Below are 23478 nucleotides of genomic sequence, written 5' to 3' on the forward strand. Positions count from 1 at the left end.
TCTATCACATCCTATGCTAAATATTTAAATAAAGGGTGTGTAATTAATAAATAATCTAGCCTATTCCAGACTGCTAGCCATTAGCCTATAAACTGTCATTAACCACAAAGAGATAAACTTCGATATGAGTAATAGAAATATTCTCAGCATTATCCTACAAGAAAAAATAATTTTCACATCTCACCTGAGACGATACAACTAACAGACCACTCACTGAGGCACAATGACATTTCAAAAGCATCATGAGACTGTCGTGTTGTCAATGACAACTGGATGAGGACACTTACCTCACACACTTTATCAAACCGAACAACGCGTCATCCTCACAGTTAAACATCCGCATCTGCACTTAGACGTTCACAAATGATTCTGATAGCGAAAGCAAATTTGAACAGTTCATTGAAAGCTGACACAACCTTCACAATTTACATGAGGAGTGCTGTCTGGGAGTATTTCTGACTTTGTTATGCTGCCCTCATGCGGTGCAGATGTGAAATGTAGCCTGCAAAGTAGCTGAAGGTTGTCTTGTCTTGTGTGCCAACTGTAATAGGACGAAACTTTTTAAGAAACAAACCAAATTATAAGTGAAAAAAATATATAAGTTTGGAGAAATCTAGACCTAGTCTTAAAGTCATAATTGGTATGGTACAGTATATTATTTGTATGGACTAGTATTGGGAGTAGCCTAGGCTATATTAAATTCATGTGCCCTAATCTTTCATCTTAAAGTACCCCTTTGGTAAAAATCTAAATTTAAATGTTGTTTTATGTCTGTGTGGTCTTTTTAAAATATGCTTTAAGACAAACCATGTGCAAATTCACAAGTCAACACCATTGCTGTGTATTTTCTCAGTGAACCAAAGTCTCAAATAAATCGTTTCTGACGTCACAAACTACCTAGTAAACAATCACGTTAACATGTGATCATCAACAAATGGTGTGAGTAAGTGGTTTGGCTAATTGAGACAATAGTCGAGTTACATTCTAGCTATTGTAACATGGGGGAGATGCAGATTTGACTTACTTTTCGACTTACTTTTGTAGACTGCCTCAAGCGGTCAGAATGGGCTTTATGCACAGCTGCACTACTTCCTGAACTTAAGCCAGCTCCTTGTTTCTTGTCTGCCATTATTGGCTTAATTGATTAATTCAGGTGTGTCTGATTATTGTTGCCGTGACTACTGAGGTCAAACACACCTGAATTAATCAATTTGGCCAATAATGGCAGACAGGAAACAAGGAGCTGGCTTAAGTTCAGGAAGTAGTGCAGCTGTGCAAATGGTCAATTGCAGTTTAATTCACTTATGTGTTGGTTTCAGGGACAGGGAGGTTGCCGCTTAAATCGTAGATTATTGGGTCAGATTGAAAACTAAAAGTCTAAAACTAAAAGTCTTTAAAGGTCACGAAAAAAAAATCAAAACATACACCATATTCCATACCAGAAGGGGGCAGTATACCTCCAGAAAGTAAGTTGTGCCGCGGCCGCGCGCACTCCATAGACAGTAAAAGAAATGGACAGAGCGATCACTTTGGAACTCCATTGAGACGATTGAAGCCCGTTTTTGGCGATTTTTTTAGCACTTCCGTCCCTGATACGCAGACTCAAACAGAGCTTGACAACGTAGTGGGACGTGAGTGACCAGTCTGTCTTCTAGTGCTGTGGCATGATAAATCTGAATCATTCCCTTCTGAAACATGCAGAGGCGGAGAGTGTGAATAGGAGCTGTCCATGAGCTAGGAGAAGGAGACAATTTTGCTAAGTATTCTGATTAATTATTTTGTCATTTTGCCCCCACGTTTCCCAGATTGCGCGCGAGCTTCTTCTCATGTCCATACGGTAATCGCTCTCCTGTGCGACAGAGAGTCGCATGGTTATGACGCAATCGTTAGCTTACTTTCACTAAAATTGCTTCTACGGGGCCATAACATAAGCTACAAGGTAATGGAGCTATTTATACATTGTCGTGTTTCTTTACAAATAAATAAAGGACAAATGGGGTCCTCAAATGCATCAGATGTAAAGTTATTCGCTGTCAAAATGACGCCAAAATTAATGGGAGTCAGTGGGAATGCTAACGCAAGTAACGCAAGTTCTGCGACAAGATGTCAGCTCCCGCGAGGCTTCAACTTCCGGTCGATGGATTACCCCCTTGGCGCACTCTCATGTCTTCAAACAACACGAGCAAGCGCTGTCTTGCTCTCTCTCCATCACGCATATTAATCAAATCATTTGGCACGATAGTAAAAGGTTGGAAGACCGCAGTTTCACGTGGAGCATTTGGAGATTTTTAGAGATTAGAGACTCAATGAACAACATCTCAATGCTAAATTATAAAGGCCGTCTCATAGACAACCCGGTGCATTTCGACGATGTGGGAAAATTAAAACCCGGGCTATTATTTCAAGTTTTATGGTATTCGTTTTGTTCATATTACATTTTTATTATTAGCTTGAATTAATTTGACAGACAGCATTCCCTGATGTTGACCAAGCTAGCGCCTGCCAGAGCTCTCAAATTCACCGTGAGACACACAATTGACACTTTTCACACACTCTTACGCCACACATCAATTTTAACTGCTCATTTTTTCAAGATTTTGATAGCTTATTTTATGTACTTGCCGGCTTTTTTTATCATTCAAATTTGGCTGGGTGGCTAATAACACATTTTTCTGTGGTGTGACAAACTCAGAACACATACTTAATTTTGACTTTACAGGGACTTTAATGTGTGTAGCTCGTTTTTTGGATATTTTAACCTAATTTTTTACAGATGGCACCTTTAATGAAAACGTACTACTCAGTTACCTAACGTAACCTCGGTTCTTTCTAGAAGAGGGAATGAGTATTGCCTAAGTTTAGCTTACGTTACAGGAAAGATTCATCTTCTCGAGATATTGAAGCCAAAAAATGATCCTTAATTTGTATTCATTGTCAACGCAGTGCAGCAGCTAGCAGACCTAGAGCGGGCATTCTAGCGTGCTCATTGGCTGCTCTGCGGGAACTGCAAAGCCTAGCAGTGAGCCCGATGTGATGTCACGTCCAATCGAGGGTGCTCGCACCCACTATGTGCCCACTACACGCCCTAGCCCGGCAAAATGGGCGTGGCTTAGCGTATATAAGGAGGGCTCGGAGGCTGTTTCTCTGGTTTTCATTGACTGAAACGAAATAGCGCTGTGGCGCGAGCACGGCAGGTTACGCAATACTCGTTCTCTCTTTTAGAGAGAACCAAGGTTACGCTAGGTAACCGAGTACGTTCTCTTACAAGAGGTTCTCTCGTATTGCGTAAGTTTAGCTTACGCTACGGGAACCCTTTTCAACACCGTCCGTGCCAGCATCCACCCATGAGTCCTGAACCCTTTCAGGCAACCCAGATAAATGGGAAGCGCATGTACATGAGCGCGAGAGATAAGCGCGAGTACATAAGCGCTTGTCACCAAAGCATACAGCACATAACCTGATACAGTGCAGCTCAACCAGTAGAGCTTGAATTATATGAGGGTAGTCTGCGCATGACAACATCTGGACAGAACTGGCCTCTCACTTAGACAGCAGCCTGGCCTGCAAGGCGGGAACTTCCAGGTTATAAAACCTGACAAAGGTTAATGGGGAGGACCAGCCCACCGCCACACGTCATGAATAGAAATTCCACTGGACCATGCCCACGAGAAGGCCACGCCTCTCGCGGAATGAGCCCTGATGCCCAAGGGCAGTGCAGACCTTTTGCCGTGTAGGCAGCTGCGACAGCGTCTATTATCCACCTAGACAGACCCACCTAGACAAAGGGGCGAAGCGCGTAATGTAAAATCTCAGTGCTCTGACAGAGCAGAGGAGATTAACATCGCTCTCGCTATCGGATGCTTGCAGAGCCGATAGGGAAATGACCTGTGCTCTAAAAAGGGGTGCTGACTTTGGGAACATAGCCATGTCTAGGTTTGAGGATGACTCAAGACACGTAGCACTAACAGAAAGCGCATGTAAATCCCCCACACATTTTACTGATGACAGAGCAATCAGAAAAATGGTTTTGAGTGACAGGTATTTTAGGGGGTTTAGGGGTAGTTTAGGGGTTCAAAAGGGTGACCTTTCAGGGCCTCAAGGACCAAATAAAGATAAGACCAGAAGGGGAGCGCAGCAGGTTAGCTCCTCTGAGGAAGCGGATAAGCTCGTTTCTGCCTATTGACTGGCCGTGTATTGATTCTGAGAATGCTGCAACGGCCGTAGCACTGGGAGTGGCCTCTGCTGTCCATAGGGTGCCTCTGTGCACCAGCCAGTTCAAACCCAGCTTCCAGTATTTGGGCCACGCCTCCTCATTTGCATATACTCATCAATCCTTAAATGCCCAATCCTAAATACCAAATTCCCAATCCTTAAAGGAGCTGTATGTAAGATTGTGGCCAAAACTGGTACTGCAATCACTTTCAAATTACTGTAGAGCAGTGTATTCCCTCCCCCTGACTCGAGGTTGCCAGATAGGCTGCAGGATCCAACATTTTTTAATCTGACACGTTTGTATGCAGCTGTGGTAACTAGAGCAGAGTTGGCAACCTGGATGCTGCAACACTACTGACTTCGTGATTGGTAGATCTGTGGAGGGTGGTGCATCAGACCAAAACACAACATAACAACATCAACATCAGTTGAGGGCTGCAACTCAAGTATTTGAAATGAACATGATATCTTAATGTCTAGTAACATATCAGGGCCATTTTATGATTATTTGATATAAATTTCTTACATACAGCTCCTTTAATCCTAAATAGCTAAATGACCAAATACCCAATCCTAAATACCAAATTTCCTATCCTAAATACCAAATGCCCAATCCTAAATACCAAATTCATTTTCAACTTAGACTTTTAGTTTCAATCTGAGCCAATAATCCCTACCTCCATAGGAATCCCACCCACTTTGAAGCGGTAGGCCTACTGACTGCGGTGTAAAAGCAAACCGAACTAAAGTGAACCGAGCCGTGCCGCGCTGAGTCGTACCATGCAGGGAAAAGCGAAGCAAGCCAAACTGCACTACCAGCTGTGGAAAAGCGTCATTAGTTGAAGGCAGTGTTTCATTTTCTGAATAAAACTAAAGGGTTACCCTTTATTTTTTGATGCTCAACTTTAGACGTTTTAGACTAGATTAGTGTTAGGTGTAAGTAGAATAAATTGACAGTTGCAAAGTTGGTAGAATGTCTTAAGCTTACCATCGAAATAAAGTGTTACCAACTAAAGTAAAAACAAGAGATAGGAGGGAGGGACTAACTCTCCTTCATTTCAACTGAGCATGCTCCCTGTGGAGAAAACGGGTGCACAGGTGTTGCCTGTGGAAAGGAAGTGGACACGGGTGCTCCCTGTGGGATAAGGGAAGGAGTGTGGAGACCTGATGTGCATGGGTGTTCCCTGTGGGAAAGAAGCTTGAGGATTCTGCCGCCTTTATTTTTCTGCTTTTGTCTCTTATTCTGCCAAGGATCAAGGATATGGACAACATGTGAAGCTGCAAGTATTTTATGCTATGGTGGATGGCATACAAATCATACACTATATATATATATATATGTTAGCTTTAATAATTTTTTTTTTCGTCAACAGGTTTCACACAACTGGGTTATGTTAAACAAACATCATTTGTTCATGTAACTTCAACGGCATGGAATTAAGTAATTTTGAGTGACCTAATTTAAGTAGTCTCTACATTAATTTTTAAAGGCTTCCTGGCATGATTCAGATATTTTTTGTATATTCATTCATCCAATATTGCTTCATTTATTGTAATGACACATAATTAAATTGATTGATTATAGTTAACTGTTTGCTAGCAGTAGCACATCTTAGCATCCCAAATGCCAAGATTTACATGCTCCTTACAAAATGCTCCACTCTTCTCTACAATGTTAATACATTTAAATGGATAATATACTTATACTGACCACATTCCAATGTTATAAGCAGCATTTAATTAAGTGAGGTTCTGCCCTCCCTTTTTTAATTTCTTTTGAAAAATTACTTTATTGAAAATATTTACTAGATAAACAAAGTGTCAATTTAAGAACAAAGCCTTTAAAACATTATGATTGCTATGTAATTGACCAAGGCAGCACAAAGTATTACAATGTAATTAATTAAAGTGTCTCTGAATTCTGGAAATGCTTACTGAAAATTTGGTAGATGCAGTTAAAGAGTATTCTGGCAAGTCTTCTTGACTATCCACAATAATTTGTAACTGCAACCTTTTATTTCTGCAAGAAGACCAGACATTTGTAGATCCTACTTCTACATTTAACCTTCGTATCAATAACCAAAGGTAACAGAGAGTTCAAGTGAGTAAGTTCCCACTATTAAGCCTATTTATTTGCTTATAAAATCAAAATGGAGCTGGTTCTATTGTCTCAGATGCAGTGTTTAGGAAGAGATACAAAAAAAAGTGCACAATATTGAAACATCACTTTGTTTTATCATACAGGAGGATCAAAATAATGACATTCTCAAACGTTTAAGCCAATATTGTAAAAAATACAAAAAAGAAGAGGAACAATATTTTACACTAAGACAACACTACCTGATAGAGATGTGAAGGGGTTTAGGACTCCCTTAAGACTGTGTTAGAGAGTATCAAAACTGATGATCCAAATGGCTGACAACCCCACTGCTTGGTCTTGAAAAGACATGGCACAACTTTTAAGCTGCAAAATGGTATGTTGAAAGGCACCACACTTTACAACTTACTCACAGATATTTTGCAACACACTTTTAAACACTGTCACCAAGAAACCTTAAGGCGAATGTCATGTGCAAACTTGAGAAAAAATAGATTAAACGTACTACTCTCTACGTAACCCCTCCAATTAAAATGTGCTTTTGTTCTTTTCCGCTTCACTGAAGTTTGTTTCTATATCTTAAATGTATCAAATTTAAAACGAGGATTGCATTAATCATTACATTGGTTATTGTTCACAGGCATTTCCCTGGTCCCCCTCTTCAGACAAGCTTAGAGAGCGAAGGACCCCATTATAAGTTCCTGTAGTTTTTACGACCTTCTCCCTCCTTAATAAAAGTCCATATGAGTGTATTGACGATGTCTGGCTGGTCTTGTTGCAGCCAGTGACTGGCTCCAGAGATGATGTTGAGGCGGAAATGGTTTCTGATGTACAGACGGCAGGCCTCGGCCATGTCCTGCTCCAGGAAGGCATCTCTCTCTCCCCACAGCAGCAATACAGGAGACTTCACCTCACTCTGACTCAGTGGGAGGACACTGCCAAATACAAAAATTAGGACTGTCAATTGATTGTCAAATTAATTACATGATATGATGATTTATTAATCGATAGCATTTTACAAAAGGTATCTTTAACGTTAGTTAATGCATTAATTAACATAAACAACAAACAATATATTTGCTACAGTATTTATTCATATTTTTTAACTGTTCATGTTAGCTCAGGTCCATTATATAATAAAACAAATACTACTTAATGAATGAATAAATGCTGAAATTAACATTAACTAAGATTAATAAATGCTCTAGGTTTTTTTTATTGTTAGTTCATGTTAACTAATGCAGTTATCTAATGTTAAAAAATTTAACCTTATAGTAAAGTGTTACCAATTAAACAGTTCCCAATCAATCTGTCATGGCTGGGCTGGCAATGAAGAGAAGAGGATCTAATGCAACGCTTTTAGTTAAACCAAAAACAAAGGAGATAATCAACTCACTAAACAGCAAAGAATAAACAGAGAAAATGTGGGGCAGCATAAACAACATGAGAAAAAGAACAAAACAAAATGAAGACTTTGGCCAAAATTAAGAATTGCAGCATGCGCATTAACCTTGCACACTGTATACAATAATAGGCTCAGTAGCTTCTTGTTTTTCCTTTTTTTTTTATTCCAATAACTTTATTGAACAATATAAACGTAAATGATCAGGTACAACATATTAAATGTCCTAATCAGACAACTGACAAGATTCATAGCATAAGAAAGAAAATGTAAATAAATAAAGAAGTAAAATAAAGAAATAAAATTAAGAAGAGGCTCAGTAACTTCTGCAGCACAAACACAAGCTTGTAGTCCACAGTTGTTGCTGTTATGTGACGTAGCGGTGTCTGACAAACATTAGGGACTTTAAGCAACAGCTGCTGATAGAACGGCGACGGCAGCCGGAAATAAACAGTTAACAGCCGTAGCTAAAGAGCGCAAACATCACTAAGCAACAGTAAAGAGGACGACATAGGGAATAATTTAATCATCAGACAAAATACAAAAAGAAAGTGATTTTAAAAAGAAAGAGAGGGGTTGATTTTAGCACTTAATGATATACAGAAACGATTTCGATGTCACATAACCTAAAACATAACATTAACTGTCTTAATCTGTCACGTAGTAACGACTACGTCAAATCAGCTGTTCTCCCGTAGTAGACGGTTACAGTATAGAACGTCAAGAAGTAGCAGTTAATGTCGCGCATGCGCAATAGAACGCCAGAATGCCGTTGCCGTTCCACCTGAGGCTGTTGCTTAAAGTCCCTATTGTTACGGTCCTTAGGCCGTGTGTGTCTGCCCAGGACTGTACTGCTGTTTGTTTGTCTTCTGCAGGTCCTGTGTGCACACCAACGCAGTCTCATCCCAAAAAGTCATATAACTGAAGTTTTGGGACGTCTTTTGACCATACGTCAATATTAGCCTTTTTAGGGCCCCCTTAAACGTCGGTAGATGAGGTTATGGGATCCTAACTCTACCCCAGACCTAAACCTAACCCTAAACCTAACCCGTCACCTAACTGACGTTAAAGGTAAAGCGTCAGTTGTATGACGGCCCGGGATCGCCATCTACCGACGTTTAAGGGGGCCCTAAAAAGGCGGATATTGACGTATGGTCAAAATACGTCCCAAGACGTCAGTTATATGACTTTTTGGGATGAGAATGTGTTGTGCACACCTGTCTCCAGTTGGCAATTAGCTAGTGTGCACACCTGTCTCCAGTTGGTAATCAGCGGTAGCTGGTACAAAGAGCAAAGAACGGGCAGACTGTTGAGAAATTTGCACCTAAAGTAGTAATATCCCCAATGGGCTCTATGCACGGCGGTATTTCCGGTGAAGGTGTAAGGATGCTCGATAACTTCCGCCGATCGTAGAGTCCAATGCAATGCCGAGAATTTATATTGAATTTTATTCTCCATGGTTATACTAAAGAAACGTTCGTCACAAAAACAGATAAAACAGACACCCCTCGTTGTGTTTATGCTTCTTTTTGACCTTGGATATTATGATTAATTATATGAATCCCTATACTTGATGATTTCCTTGCATATATCCCTTTCTAAAATATGAAGGCATCTAGAATATGTATAAAGACCTATTTGTACTATGTGAGAAAAAGTGTGCTATTATGCTAAATTTAAATAATTCACTTTTATATTATTAATGCGCTGAAGCCAAAGCAAACATATTGTATCTTTTTTTCTACGCTCTATAAGATGTATTGCAATGTTTCCATATACCTTCAATTCAGCTAAATATTATTGTTTTTCATACTAAATATCATTCCACATTGAGACTAAAAAGACATTTTATAAATTCTTTATTTTTTTTCTCTATAATGTTTCCACAGACTCCCTAGAACCTTGCGGCCTTCTGACAGCCCTAAAAACCCACCGTGGACACACCAGTTAGTTAAAGAGGTAAAGACATGTTTAAAGGTTTGGACACCTTAAGCTCCTCTCCTCAGTTCTCTGATATGTACATATTAAGTCTTTCTGGTTTCCGTAGATAGTGTTATGTTAGCGGCCTCCTACACACATCCACCTGCGCACCTACACACCCACTCGAACACACAAACACAGCTCTGCCCTGAGACATAATCAAAGTGTGCTTCAGGAGCAGATGGAGGGCTCAGTCATGCGTGCACGTCTCACATGTTTCAAACACATGCACTCAGCAAGCAGATTAAAGCAAGAGTATTTCCACAAATGTCAGAGGTATATTAAAATGAACTGAAACACCAATTTTGATCGTTTAGTACTCTCAGAGATACACCCAGCAGTTGAGCTGTTGCTGACATGAACTCAATATGAATGAATTTCATTACAACATCAGCAGTGAGTTAATGGCTGCTCATGCACAGTTCAGAGAGCATGGAATCAATCTCTTTCCCTCTTGACAGGGACACATGCACTTATGAAATGAGTTCCCATTCTGCCCACCTAAATCATGATGATACCAATTTCTTTTATGTCTATAACATTTTGAAATAATTATAGAATCTATTCTTTTTTTATAAGCAAGAGAGCAATGATGTTATAGGAATTACTGCTGCAATAGCTGAAGTAAAAATAAAACAACAGATCTTCAAAGTTGCTTAGTAATATATATAAAAACAAAAACAAATGTGCATTTCAGACACTAGAGGGCGACATTTTCTGACAATAACTAAGCACTTTTTTGCACCTTTTTTGCACTTTAAGACACCAACAAACCAGTTAAAGGACATAATTTGATATAGGATTTTTTAAATAAGAAACACAAGTACCTGAAGACATTTCTGAAGTAGTTTAGGGCCCCTGTGAGGGCCCCTGGCTGTGAGAGGGCATACAGGTATGCTTCAAGGTCTTCTGTGGTGAGCCAGCGACCTTTACAACTGATGCCTGTGCTGCGGCTGGTGAAGAGATTCTTCAGCGCCTGTAAATCCACATTAGCAAGGAATGAGAAAGAAGTCACATAATTTGGTCCCAATTTAAATGAGGTGTCTTTAACTACTATGTAGGGTTTGGGTAACAAAACTGAAAGGCCTGGTTTTAGACCACAATAATTTATAAGTTTATTATTATTAATTTTGACAGATGTCCAAATGACAGGTACAAGTCCTGCATAGTGGCCAGAGAGATTTTAAATCATTCCTCTAACAAAACTGGGGGTTGCTACGTGATGCTGTTGGAGGAAAATATTTCCTTACTTGCTCATCCAAAACACACCAAAGTGTTAAAGAACTGATTCATAATGACTGAGCTGTGTGTGTTGAAGACAGATGGATAAACTTGACCTACTGATATACTCTGTATTAGTAATTCTGACAAAACAAACCGAAAAGCTGTCCAGTTATGAAGAATCATCCAGAATGATGGGTAATTAAAACAATAGAGATAGCATCAACCCACACTCTACTAATTTAGCATTTCTATGCTTATAAGCTACATATGTATAGTTCCTTATATGAAATTTTCAAATCAGCCCAGAAATTCAGAAGCCATTGTTTGCTGTACATTCATTACATTAGTAAGGTTTATCAGTAAGGTACAGTAAGGTTTATCAAGTACCAAAAATATAAACAATTTTTTTTTTTTGAGTCACTTTGAAATTGTATGCCCACAAAGGCATTATTTTTTCAAAAACACAATAAAAAAACACAATTTTTTCAAAAACACATCCTTCAGAAATCATTCTTAAATGCTGATTTACTGTTTTGACGAGAAATATTTCTCATTATTATCACAGTTGAAAATCGTTGTGCTGCTTAATATTTTTATGGAAACCAAGATACATTTTTTTCAGGATTCTTTGATGAAAGTTCAAGAGAACAGCATTTATTTGACATATTTATTTTTTGTAACAATGTCTTTAGTGTAATTTTAAATGAATTTAATGCATTTTCATTATTTACTGAATAGTATGCTATTAATTTCTTAAATAAAAATAATAACAATAAAAAAAACTTACTGACCCCTAATGTTTAAAGTATTGTATTCTGTCAAGCTCACCTTGAAATCGTTTATGGAGAGCATTAGCTCTGGAAAATGTGGCAACTGGAAGAAAAAGTAGTAACTTGACTTGAGCATCTGACTGGGGTGACGAAGGGCATAATCTGGACAGAGAAGAGAGAAAATTAAGAAAAAGTACTTGCCTACCAGTTTCGGTTCCCATTTCGACTTAATTGTCCATATAATGGAATTCAATGGAAGCCAAAACTGTTTGAATACCAACATTCTTCAAAATATCTTCTTTTGTGTCTTGCAGAAAAGAAAAAAAAAAGTCACAGGTTTGGAACAAAGTATGAGTAAATGATGACAGATTTTTCATTGTCTGGTGGACTATCCCTTTAACCCACCATTGTACAGGGTGGCCACAGGGTAGAGACCTGCACTCCCGTGGGACCCGACGCAACAGAGTGTGGTGTGGGACAAGGTTTGATAGGCTGTAGGAGGCAGGGAGACACTTCTGTGTGGGAAGCGGGAAGCGCAGGTACCTCACAAATCCTTTTTGCTTTTTAGTAAGCAAATGAGTCATATATAAAATGACAATGAAATGGTTTTGGGTTTATATTTAAAATAAATGAGTAAAGAGATTTTGTTTGGTCACACAACATCCTGGTAGTCGGCATGGTGCACTGCATGGAGGACACACATTTTTACTCTGGAGAACTACTCTCAGAGAAGCAAATTGCATTGATTTTTCAGCCATCATAAAATACAATTCACTAGTGATAGTAGATAAACCTAATTGTAAAACATTTAGAATCTTTTACATTATCTACGTCTTAAAAATATGCTATATAGATAATATCTATAGCTTTTAAGCATTTACATTTCTATTTAATACAAAAAAAGAGCTAGGATCCAATTTTGTTTAATTCTGTCATGTTGCAGGTAGTTTTTATTATCAGTCTTTGATTATTTTTTCCACAGCGTTGTCTCTAGGCAACATACCTTTTGATTTCAGTAATGAGATCCAGTTTATGTAAGTAAATTGAATCAAATGTGCTTCATAACGTGCATTACAGGGTTTAGATGAAAACACTCCATTTAGAGGAGATACATTTCGAAAGAACAATAAAATCAAAAGGTGTATTCGCGTATGTGTCACTCTAGGCAGGTACTAAGTGTTATGATAGGAAGAACCCATGTCTCTGCCAAAAGCCAGCCTGTAATTACCTCCTCCTCCAGGCTGGAGTGCACAAGACAGATGGAGGGCAAAGCCCCATGATTCCCAGGGCAAAACCACAATATTTCATTGTGAATGATGCAGGTCAGACTAATGAGCCCTTAAAACAAAGCAGAGGCTCTGGAACCGACATATTTGTACAGGAAGTCTGTTTGTCAGGTGTATAGGGCTCTTACCAGTGAACACACAGGGGTGAGGACTGTTCAGCACTATGAGTTTAGTCACCATTTCAGGGTAGTGAATTGCACAGAGCCATGCGATGATGCCACCCCAGTCATGCCCCACGAGAAAACATCTGTTGTATCCTGAGGAGAGGATCAGAAGGAGGTAGCTGACATGTTTGTGTTTGTTGTGTATGTATACCTCATAATTAATAGGAAAGGTGAGAGACAAGATGGGAAATGATAGCGAAAACAGGGGGAATAGGATTGAGAATGACTCAAACTCATATTTTTCCAAATAAACACCATATCCTTTTTAATGTGAAATATATTATAATTTGTATTCAGTAGGATTTCATATATTTTCATGACATGCAGAGGTTAGAAAAAGACACGTTTTTGTTGTCATGAATTAAGCATTGAACCATGGCTTATTAATAGGATCAGGAAATTACACAAGCTATACTCGAACTCATATTTTCCAGTTGAGCACCCTAGAAGCATAATGTCTGACCACTAGGCCACAGTTCCAACCTAAAATGATGTCCTCTAATTTGAAAGCTCAAAATGATGTAAAAAAAAAATAAATAAACATTAGGAATTCGTTCCTGCATCTTATTAATTAATGGACAATTGTATTATTAATTTGTTTCATTGTTTTAGCTAAAACATGGTTATGTTTTAACTAAATTAAAATGAGGTAATGAAAACAATGTGGCCACGATTGACCTGAAAAGAGGGAACAAATTATTACAACACGAATTACTTTTTATCCACATGTCATATGGGGCTCCATAATTTTGAACTTAAAAATAAAATAATTTAATTTACATTCAGCATTAAATTTTAAGTGTGACCTGTGGCTTAGTGCTTAGACACATTGCACAATGGTGCTCATTTGGACAATAGTTTCGGTTTGTGTAATAGACCTTTCTCACAATAACCGGAAATACGTAATCGTTGTGGAAGCAGTGTTCCTGTAAACCGTCAACACATCAGAAAAACATACCAGGGGAAGAGAAAATTGATCAGAGAGTCTTCAAAACTTCGAAAAAAAATTAAACTTGTCATGGTCCAGTTGATGATTTTGTAAAATGCTGTGGTGATGCTTGTCTGCAGCTGAATGTATCTAAGACCAAAGATATGACTATTGATTTCAGAACTGAAGCTCATTCTTCCCAATATACATTCTTTAAAAGTGAGAATGTGGAGTGTGTGGAAAGTTATAAATATTTAGAGACTATTATGTACAATAAACTGCGTTTTAACGTGAATCCCAAAAAGAAGTCTGTCAGTTTTATTCAACAGTTATGCTCTTAGGTAGTGACCTTTTTTTTGCACTGCTCTTGCTATAGAACTATCAAAGATGAAGAACAATTTATACAAAATTAAAATTAATTTATCCCTTGTACAATCAGATTGTTAAATACTCAGAATGCTATATATTAATATATTAAATGTATATGTAGCCTACTGTTGTATGTTCTTATTTATCTTGTTTTATATCGTGGTGTGTATATTTTTATGTGTTTATTACGCTGGATACAAATTGCCCGGGATCTTAATAAAGTTGAACATGAACTACTTCATAATATACAGATCATAATCAGTGTTGGGTGTAACTAATTACTAAGTAAAAGTAATGGAACTTTTACTTATGTAAAATTAATGGAATGGAAAAGTTATTAAATTACAGTAACTAATAGTTACTGTAATTTAATAACTTTTCCATTGAAAATGTAAAGTAAGGGATTACTCTTCATTTATCTGTAATTAAATTACAGTTACTTCTGATGTAATTGAGGTAAATACTGTGTCCGATCTCACAGCGATTCGTATGCATTTTATGAGGTGTCTAAATAGTACGACCGCACTCATACAAATTCGTATGAATTATTGTAAAATATATATATATATATATATATATATAAAAAGTGTGAAATGTCATGAGATCAGACATAAAACAATAGTGGGTTTAACATCAAAATGTATTGTCTGATGCTAAAAAGTATGTTTTTATAATGTAACCTTCTCCACCTTGGTCAGTTTAAGGATAATTCCTGCAGTTTTATAGTATTTATTTGAAAGAATTAAAACAGATTCATGTCTATCCTTGTATTATTCAGCTGGTTGAGATTGATATGGGATTTTGAAAGTAATTGAAAGTAATACTTTCAATAGAGAGAGTAATTAGTACAGTAATCTAATTACACTGTTGAAGAGGCAATTAGTAACTAGCAATTAATTACTTTTTTAGAGTAACTTACCCAACACTGATCATAATACATAAATAATAAACATAAACAATGACGGGTTAGTGAATGGTGTCATGAGAAGTACAAAAGATCACAGGATCAATATCATCCCATCGGATAGCCTGAATCCATTTCCGTCGAACTTCATCAACAGGGAACTGACGAGGGAAGGAATGAAAATGACAGATATGGCTGCTTTTGAAAATAACAAAAAAGACCGGTACGCAACAACTCTCACTAGTTGCCTGCGTGATCTGTTCTGACCGGAGTGGAAGACGATTACCATGACAATTGCGTATTTCCGGTCACAAACACGGAAGTTGTGAGAAAGGTCTATTTGTCGTGGGCAAATTCTTAAATCATAGCCACAATATCTTGTGTCCCCTTCTCTGCATGCATCTAACGTGCAGAGATCTGTAGATTCAAATATAAATGAAATCAATGAAATTAATTAAAATCTAAAAATCAAGAACTATTTCGGTAACACTTTATTTTACGACCCGCAAACAACTGTGTAAGTACACTGAAATTACGGTGTACATTTCTGTAATTATAGTGTACTTCCGTGTAGGTATAAGGGAACAATATGTTAAGTTTTGTGTAATAAAGGGGTAACAAACACCACTTTAATTTACAGCCCGCAGGAGTTACACTTACCCTGTAACTACACAGAACAAGGGGTTAACAAATGCTACTTACTATGTAGCAATACGAAACAACACTATTTGCACTGTAATTGCAGAGAAAGATACTGTTATAAAAAAAATCGTTTTAATTACACAGTATATTTGCACATTTAAGTGTTATTGCAATTCAATGGTATAAGGTAAGTACTAATTACCACATGGTACGGTCTAAATTAAAATCATGGCACAAACAAATTATTTTGACTTAACATTAAGCAATCTAGTGAGAAAAGCCAATAAATTTAATTTTTGTCATAGTATATATATATATATATATATATATATATATATATATAAAACCACAGATGTCAAAATTACCCTGTAACATTGCACAAGAATATATTTTGCCAGAAATGTGATACACTTTATAAACAACAGACGTACAATTTTTGCCTGGAATATATTAACAGAAAAGATACCTGTTATTTGTTTTAACTATTTAAATAATTTGCTTGAATACCTGCTTGTTACCCCTTTATTACCCCAAACTTAACATATTGTTCCCTATACTTACACAGAAGTACACTATAATTACAGAAACGTACACCGTATTTTCAGTGTACTTACAAAGTTATTTGCAGGGTGTATATCTGTTTGTTACCCCTTTATTACCCCAAACTTATCATATTGTTCCCTTGTACTTACACAAAAGTACAGTATAATTACAGAAACGTACACCGTAATTTCAGTGTACTTACACAGTTGTTTGCGGGTCGTAAAATAAAGTGTTACCACTATTTCTTCTTTTTAATGTAACAGTATATATATATAAAAAAATAATGTTATGTTGGGCCTAATGTTTTACTTAGCAATACCGTTTACACTGTCCTCTTTTTGCAAAAATATAACGTTGCAGTTCATTTAGTGTCATATCAAGGACTGACTAAGGATGAATGACACCATTGCTGTGAGCCAGAGTGGAAGTTTCCACCGTCTGCAATAATGATTCCAATGTCAAGGAGATGAGACCCTGGAGCAAGACATCATCATGAATCCTAATAACGTGTCGTTGACGGCCTGTCACAATACACCACCAGTCGCTTACACACATGCCACTGTGTGCAAGCAGACAGATGAATTTAACTTTGACATGGTATACTATTCAGTGTTTCTCCACAATTGTACTTGAGTCACACTGTAATGTAGCTCAACCAGTAATTCTGTATTTGAAATCTAGAGACGGTTAATTAGACTTCATGTTAAGCTGCCTAAACTGACAATACGCATCTAAAAAGCCAAGGACATCTGTGAACGGGTCACCTTCACATTACAGAGTGTTGGGAAGAGAGCTACATTAGCATTCACCACTACAACAGCCTTATCAAAACCTCTAGACAGGTTGGAATGTGAAATGGAAATAGGGCTGAGATAATGGAGGCAGTCTGTTCTTACCCAGATACTCCACAATGTCCTTGATGTCTGTGACAAGGTAGTCCAGTCGGTAGCTCTCAGCGGAGGAGGGCAGGTCAGACTCCCCGTAGCCTCGCATATCCACGGCAACGACACGGAACTCGCTCTTAAATTCCCTCAGTTGGTGACGCCAGGAGAACCTGGAGAAACCACGGGTACATTCTTTATGTTTGTATGATTTCTACAGGTTACACAAGTATACAGTTGATTGCTGTTACTTTAGATCAAGAGGTTGAGATGTCTGAACAGTGACACTCACTCTCTCTTTTCTACGTTCTTTCTTTTTTTGATCAATAAAAAAAAAATAAAAAAAAATAAATAAATAAATAAGATGGTATAGAACAGGGATTTTCAAAGTGGATCCCAGGGAGTCACAATGGGACAAAGGTAAAAAAAAAAAATGGAAAATAGAATGAATGAATGAATTAATTTCATATTTCATTTTATTCAAAATGAAACATCTGGGGTCAGAATTAAAAAAAAATAGTACTTTTATTTTATACAAGGATGCACTAAATTGATTTTAAAATGACAGTAAAAACATAATATTTAATGTTTAAAAACAGTTTGAGTATCAGTTTACACAAAAAAGTGACACAGCATCAACATTAATAATACTAAGAATTGTTTCTTCAGCAGCAAATCAGTATATTAGAATAATTTCTGAAGGATCATGTGACACTGAAGACTTCAGTGTCACATGATCCTCCAGAAATTCTTCTAATAAATGAAGCAATGAGGCTGAAAATTCAGCTTTACATCACAGACGTTTTTAAAATATTTAAAATATATTAAAATTTACAGTTACAGTTATTTAAATAATTATATTTTACAATATTACAGTTTTTACTGTATATTTGGTTTGCATAAGATGCGTTTTTTACTTTTATTTTTAACTTTTAAACAGCTGTGCAAATTTAACAGGTCTCTCTCTAAAAAAAAAAAAATACAGTGTTAATGGAGTAGTTCACTTTAAAAAAAAAAAAAACTTTTGCTGATAATTTACTCACCGCCATGTCATCCAAGATGTCCATGTCTTTCTTTTTTCAGTCGAAAAGAAATTAAGTTTTTTGATTAAAACATTCCAGGATTTATTCCATATAATGGACTTCAATGGGAACCAAACGGTTCAAGGTCCAAATGAGAGTTTCGGTGCAGCTTCAAAGAGCTTTAAACGACACCAGACGATGAATAAGGCTCTTATCTAGCAAAACGATCGGCCATTTAAAAAATAACTAAAAAAAGTTTAAGTTTTATAAGCACAAATGCTCGACTTGTTCTGTTTTGTGATGAGCACTCGTGGCTCTCCTGTTCGAACTCGTCCATCAAAATTAACGAAACTTTTTTTGAGTCATGACTCGAAGGGTCCTAGATAAGACCCTTATTCATCGTCTGGTGTCGTTTAAAGGCCTTTGAAGCTGCACTGGTTCCCAATGAAGTCCATTATATGGAGAAAATCCTGCAATGTTTTCATCAAAAACCTTAATTTCTTTTCGACTAAAGAAAGAAAGACATGGGGGTGAGTACATTGCCATGAATGACATGGGGGGTGAGTAAGTTTTTTTAAAAGTGAACTACTCCTTTAACCTAATAAGAAACACATATTTTTTCTCCTTGACAACACAAGAGAAACAGGAAAACAACAATGGAACACAGGAAACTTTTCCATGAAAACCAAGGACAAACAACAGTATAGCCTATTTGTAACAGGTGGTAGAGAACGACTTTACAAGACTGACCAAATTTAGACCCGACTGACCAATTTCTGCCACGCTTTTTAAAACAAACAGTAATATTCCAAAATTAAAATGATGCGTGTTCAAATCCACTTGGGGCAAAAATTAGAAGGAGCAGAGGCTATAGCACTTTAACTGAAATGGCTTGTTAAAATCAAATTTATGGAGTGAAAGTTCGTTTGACTTACTCAAGATTTTTTTGATTTGTATAAGTACATTCTGCCAAACTGGCAGCACTACCTAATGTTATTTGTGTCTTAAAGATGAAGAAGAACGAGTGTGTGAGAGAGAAAGTTGAGGAAAAGCAGAAGGAAGCATATATTATTCTGATGAGTCAGGAGAGAAGAGGCTCGACCCAAACCCAATTATCGCGCACACACACACACACACTATAACCTCAAAACTTCCCTATTGCTCAGAAGTGAGGGAAATCTTTGACTTGCAATTTTGAATGCAGAAAACTAAAGTGGAGCAGAAGTCAGAAAAAGGGCGTCCTCCAGGTCTCCTCTACTCGTCCAAGAGTTCATCACTGATTCTGGAGCAGTAGAATGGCTAGTGAAGCAGAAAGGAGCCATGCCACATTAATTAGGCACTCTGCTGTCCTGATCGCAGTACTGCTGTCTGGCAGTTCACTGAAACGACAGCTTCACTGGTCCCAAAAAGTCTGAATGTCACGACACTCCATATCACAATATATGCAGTAATACAATATATCAGGAACACCTCAGAATCTCAAGAGAATATTATTAGCTTTAGGTTGATATTTTTAGACATTGTGTCTTAAAAAGAGATAAGTATGTGTTTAAAGTAGGGCTGTGCTGTCAAACGATTAATCGCGATTAATCGCATTCAAAATAAAAGTTTGTGTTTACATAATATATGTTGGTGCACTGTGTATAATTATTTTATATATATAAATACACACACATGCTTGTATATATTTAAGAAATATTTTCATGTATATACTGTATATAGATTTATATATAATTTATCATATATATAAATATAAATATTTTAAATATAAATACTATTTTTTTCTTAAATATACATGCATGTGTGTGTACTTATATATATATATACAAAATAATTATACACAGTGCACCCACACATATTATGTAAACACAAACTTTTATTTTGGATGCAATTAATCGTGATTAATCGATTTGACAGCCCTAGTTTAAAGGCAAGGTTTGTGTCTCAGATATTATCTCTGACTCAATGTGTATAATGTGGACTGAATCCACAACAACATATTTCCGATCTGTGTCTGGCAGCATCCCAGTAGAGAAGTGTTTCCCATGTGTGTGTGCGAGTGTGCTTTGAGTCTCACCAAAACTCAGGGAATCCATGCAGAAACAGCATAAGTGGCTTTCCTCGTTCCCCGGCAGCAACATAGTGAAATCTGAGCCCAGACTCCTAAAACCACACAGACCACAGGCAGTTAAACTTCGTTCAAGGAGGATTTCATAAAAGCTTCCCGCTTTCATTAATCACTCAGGCCTGTCCATCCTGATGTAAAATCCATTCGCACATTACTCTCTGCTTTATAGAGCCATAAACTGTATCAGCAGAGAGGGTGTGTTGTCCACAGGCTTCAGCTAATATTAAAGCAATATCTTCCATTGACATTTATGAGAAAAATCATTCCCTGTTAAATGGCAGCCTGCATCAAATTGCATGTGATAGTATCCTCAGGTTGTGTGGCTATTTAAAGAGAACATTGTTTGCAATGCAAAATTGTCCTTTTGAAAAAAAGTTGTGGGTCCCTGTTTAATTGTAACACATTATAACTTATTTTACTTATCTTTTAAGAAGGACATTTGGATATTACTTATTTAAGGTCAGTTGTTATTTTTCTTTTAGACAGAAATCATGAGTTGATGCAAGAGTTTTTCTATACCAAATCTCTCACTCCCAGTAGTAGCAGGGACCGTTTTACAATAAAACTTTCCTCAGAAATGTCTGTGTACACCAGTTTACAAAACTTGAAGTGGTTGGATGTCACTTCCTAGAGAAAGGTACAGTTATTTGAACACTATAAAGCTCTGCAGGTGTAATACATCACAGCTATATTTACACTGCCTAAGTAAAGGATATGTTTTCAGCCCCACTTGGGTGGAAAGCAAAGTCCAGACAATGACTATTATTTTGTGGGGAACTAATTCGTACTGCTGTCCACCCAAGTGGGGCTGAATTTATGTTCACTGATGGTCTTCCAGGAGAAAACCCATTAGGACAAAAATCACAAATGCAATCTCTTTAAATGGATACCTTATGAAACAAAAAATATGAACATTATATCATTGTATCCTCATAGCATTCCAAACTTTGCAGAACACAAAATGAAGAGTTCAGATGCAAAAGACTCTAAGTGGCTTTTGAAATTTTCTTCTAGAATGATAATTTTTATCAAGCTTGTATATTTAAGTTCAGTAATTTCACTTAAATGGCAATGAAGATACCTATTAATTGTCATTTAAGTGAAATTACTGAACTTAAATATACAAGCTTAATAGAAATTCAAATTTCAAATGTCACTCAGAGGCTTTTGCATCTGAACTCTTCAAATACTTTTTTTTTAGTTACCATTGACTTACTTTGTATAGGCAAGTCAAGCGGGTTTGGAATTACATGAGGGTGAGTAGGCTCTGACAGAATTTTCATTTTGGGTGATTACTTTAATGTCTCAAATGTTTTTCAATGAGATTAAAAGGAGTTGAAATTCAGAGAAAAAAAAATCGTAATTTCACACATCTTCTCAACAATTTTTCAATTGTTCTCAACAATGTCTCAAACTGTAGGTTTGGCCATCTAAATACACACATATTTGTCATCAAATTTATCATCAAGTGTTTTTTCCACGAGGTGCTTTTTTGTGCTTTTTAAAGCCTATTTTTACTGTGCGACTGAGACAATAAAGTTAATATTTTTTTTAAAGAAATATAACTGAGGACTTTGCAACAGTGACATATGAGCAATAAAAAAATCAAGAAGCACCGAAGGGCAAAGTTACATATAGGCTACTGCCATGCATCCATCTTACACCGAAATCTCTTACCTTGATTCTAACATAACAGTGGGTTCCCAAGGACGTGTCATTCAGGCACGCGGGGGGTGTCTCACGAACCGTCCACTGAAAGGTTGTTGACGGTCGTAGGATGATATTCCAGCCAAGTTTGAGCAGCGCTACGCCCGTGCATAGCGCGCAATATCCATAAATGAGAGACCAGTATCCCATAACTCTGATCTTTAGCGTCAGCGCGACTGTCAACAACAGCAAGTTATGAAGCAGTCTCGCCATCTTTACATTACTGCAGAAATACGCGTGTTGATCACGGCTTCTATTGATTTGTTTACTCAACTGCCTGTGTTTCAAAAACGACGTGCATCGTAATAGCCCTGTCGCACCGTCACGAGCGCATCCTGACAGGGGAGGATCCCTGATTCCCTAGACCGTAGGCTGCGGAGTCGCGCTTACGCGACAGGAGAGATGCTCAGTCAGTCCCAAAGGTGTTTGCACCTCGGACTAAACCATTACACCTCATATACACTGACAGACAAAACTAGAAGGCTCCCATAATAGTCAACGCAGCAGCCTGGGCCCACCTCGCGCTCAAGCGCGAGCAGACTGTCCGCGCGCAGAGTTTTCTGACTCTCGTGAACGCTCCCGGTAATAATGAGCAGAAGCTTCGTCAATCATGGGAGACATCTCGTTTTATTCGCGCTCGCAGTGTAAACAAGGTTTATCTCTCTTAGTATATTTTACCTAGGATACAAAAGTATATTGCCTCATCATCATGGTGCATAGAAATAACGATTATTTGAGACCAGACCCATTTTTAAGGTAATTAGATTGGTCTTAGTAAATGAGATGTGAAGATGGCTACAATCTATTCTGCTGTTGACTTACAGTTCAGGAACAAAATATAGTTAAAAACAAGGACAGTCCAAATAACATAGCCTATATGTAGGCTATTATACTACGAAATTTCATTTAGCCTTTCTTTTTTTGTGATTTTAGGCTATCTAATATAATGTTTATTGTTTATGTAATAGAATCCAAGGAAATGACAGATGGAAAATCTCTAAATTGCTTTTCACGTTGTTACAACAGATGGCCCCCTAATATTGTGAAATATAATTTTTTTAAAGAACTTTTCTATTTTAATACATTATAAAATGCCATTTATTCCTATGATGACAAGCTGAATTTTCAGCATCATTACTCCAGTCTCCAGTGTCACATGATCTTCCAGAAACCATTATAATGTGGTGATTTGGTCTTTTTATTAACCAATGTTGAAAA

The 23478-nt window shown here is 37.2% G+C and overlaps 2 protein-coding genes across 3 annotated transcripts in view; both read right to left on the reverse strand.

The window, feature by feature from the left end:
- Positions 1–469, reverse strand: part of btbd8 (BTB domain containing 8) — a 40341-nt gene extending 39872 nt beyond the window's left edge. The window contains exon 1 of one of the 2 annotated variants that reach the window (XM_039691587.2): positions 288–469. The gene's annotated coding sequence lies outside the window, so the exon portion shown is untranslated. The other variant, XM_089134122.1, reaches the window with a different exon arrangement.
- Positions 470–6303: 5834 nt separating this feature from the next.
- ephx4 (epoxide hydrolase 4) lies at positions 6304–22826 on the reverse strand. The gene is made up of 7 exons (XM_039691707.2): positions 22231–22826; positions 20503–20588; positions 17419–17576; positions 13101–13229; positions 11745–11848; positions 10520–10668; positions 6304–7245 (listed from the first exon to the last, which is right to left on the reverse strand). Exons 1-7 carry the CDS (start codon positions 22471–22473, stop codon positions 7002–7004), a joined length of 1113 nt encoding a protein of 370 aa, XP_039547641.2. The 5' UTR covers positions 22474–22826; the 3' UTR covers positions 6304–7001.
- Between the last annotated feature and the right edge of the window lie 652 nt (positions 22827–23478).

The sequence above is a fragment of the Pimephales promelas genome, chromosome 8 (assembly GCF_988280905.1).
Source record: "Pimephales promelas chromosome 8, fPimPro1.hap1.1, whole genome shotgun sequence".
NCBI classification, from domain to species: Eukaryota; Metazoa; Chordata; class Actinopteri; order Cypriniformes; family Leuciscidae; genus Pimephales; species Pimephales promelas.

What these genes read in the sequence shown, in the direction of transcription:
- ephx4 (XM_039691707.2), bottom strand. Translation starts at nt 22,473, where the DNA reads ATGGCGAGACTGCTTCATAACTTGCTGTTGTTGACAGTCGCGCTGACG. An exon ending in TCTCCATAAACGATTTCAAG is followed by an intron (nt 10,669 to 11,744) that starts GTGAGCTTGACA and finishes GTGGATTTACAG; the next exon opens with GCGCTGAAGAATCTCTTCAC. An exon ending in TACTTCAGAAATGTCTTCAG is followed by an intron (nt 7,246 to 10,519) that starts GTACTTGTGTTT and finishes TGTATTTGGCAG; the next exon opens with TGTCCTCCCACTGAGTCAGA.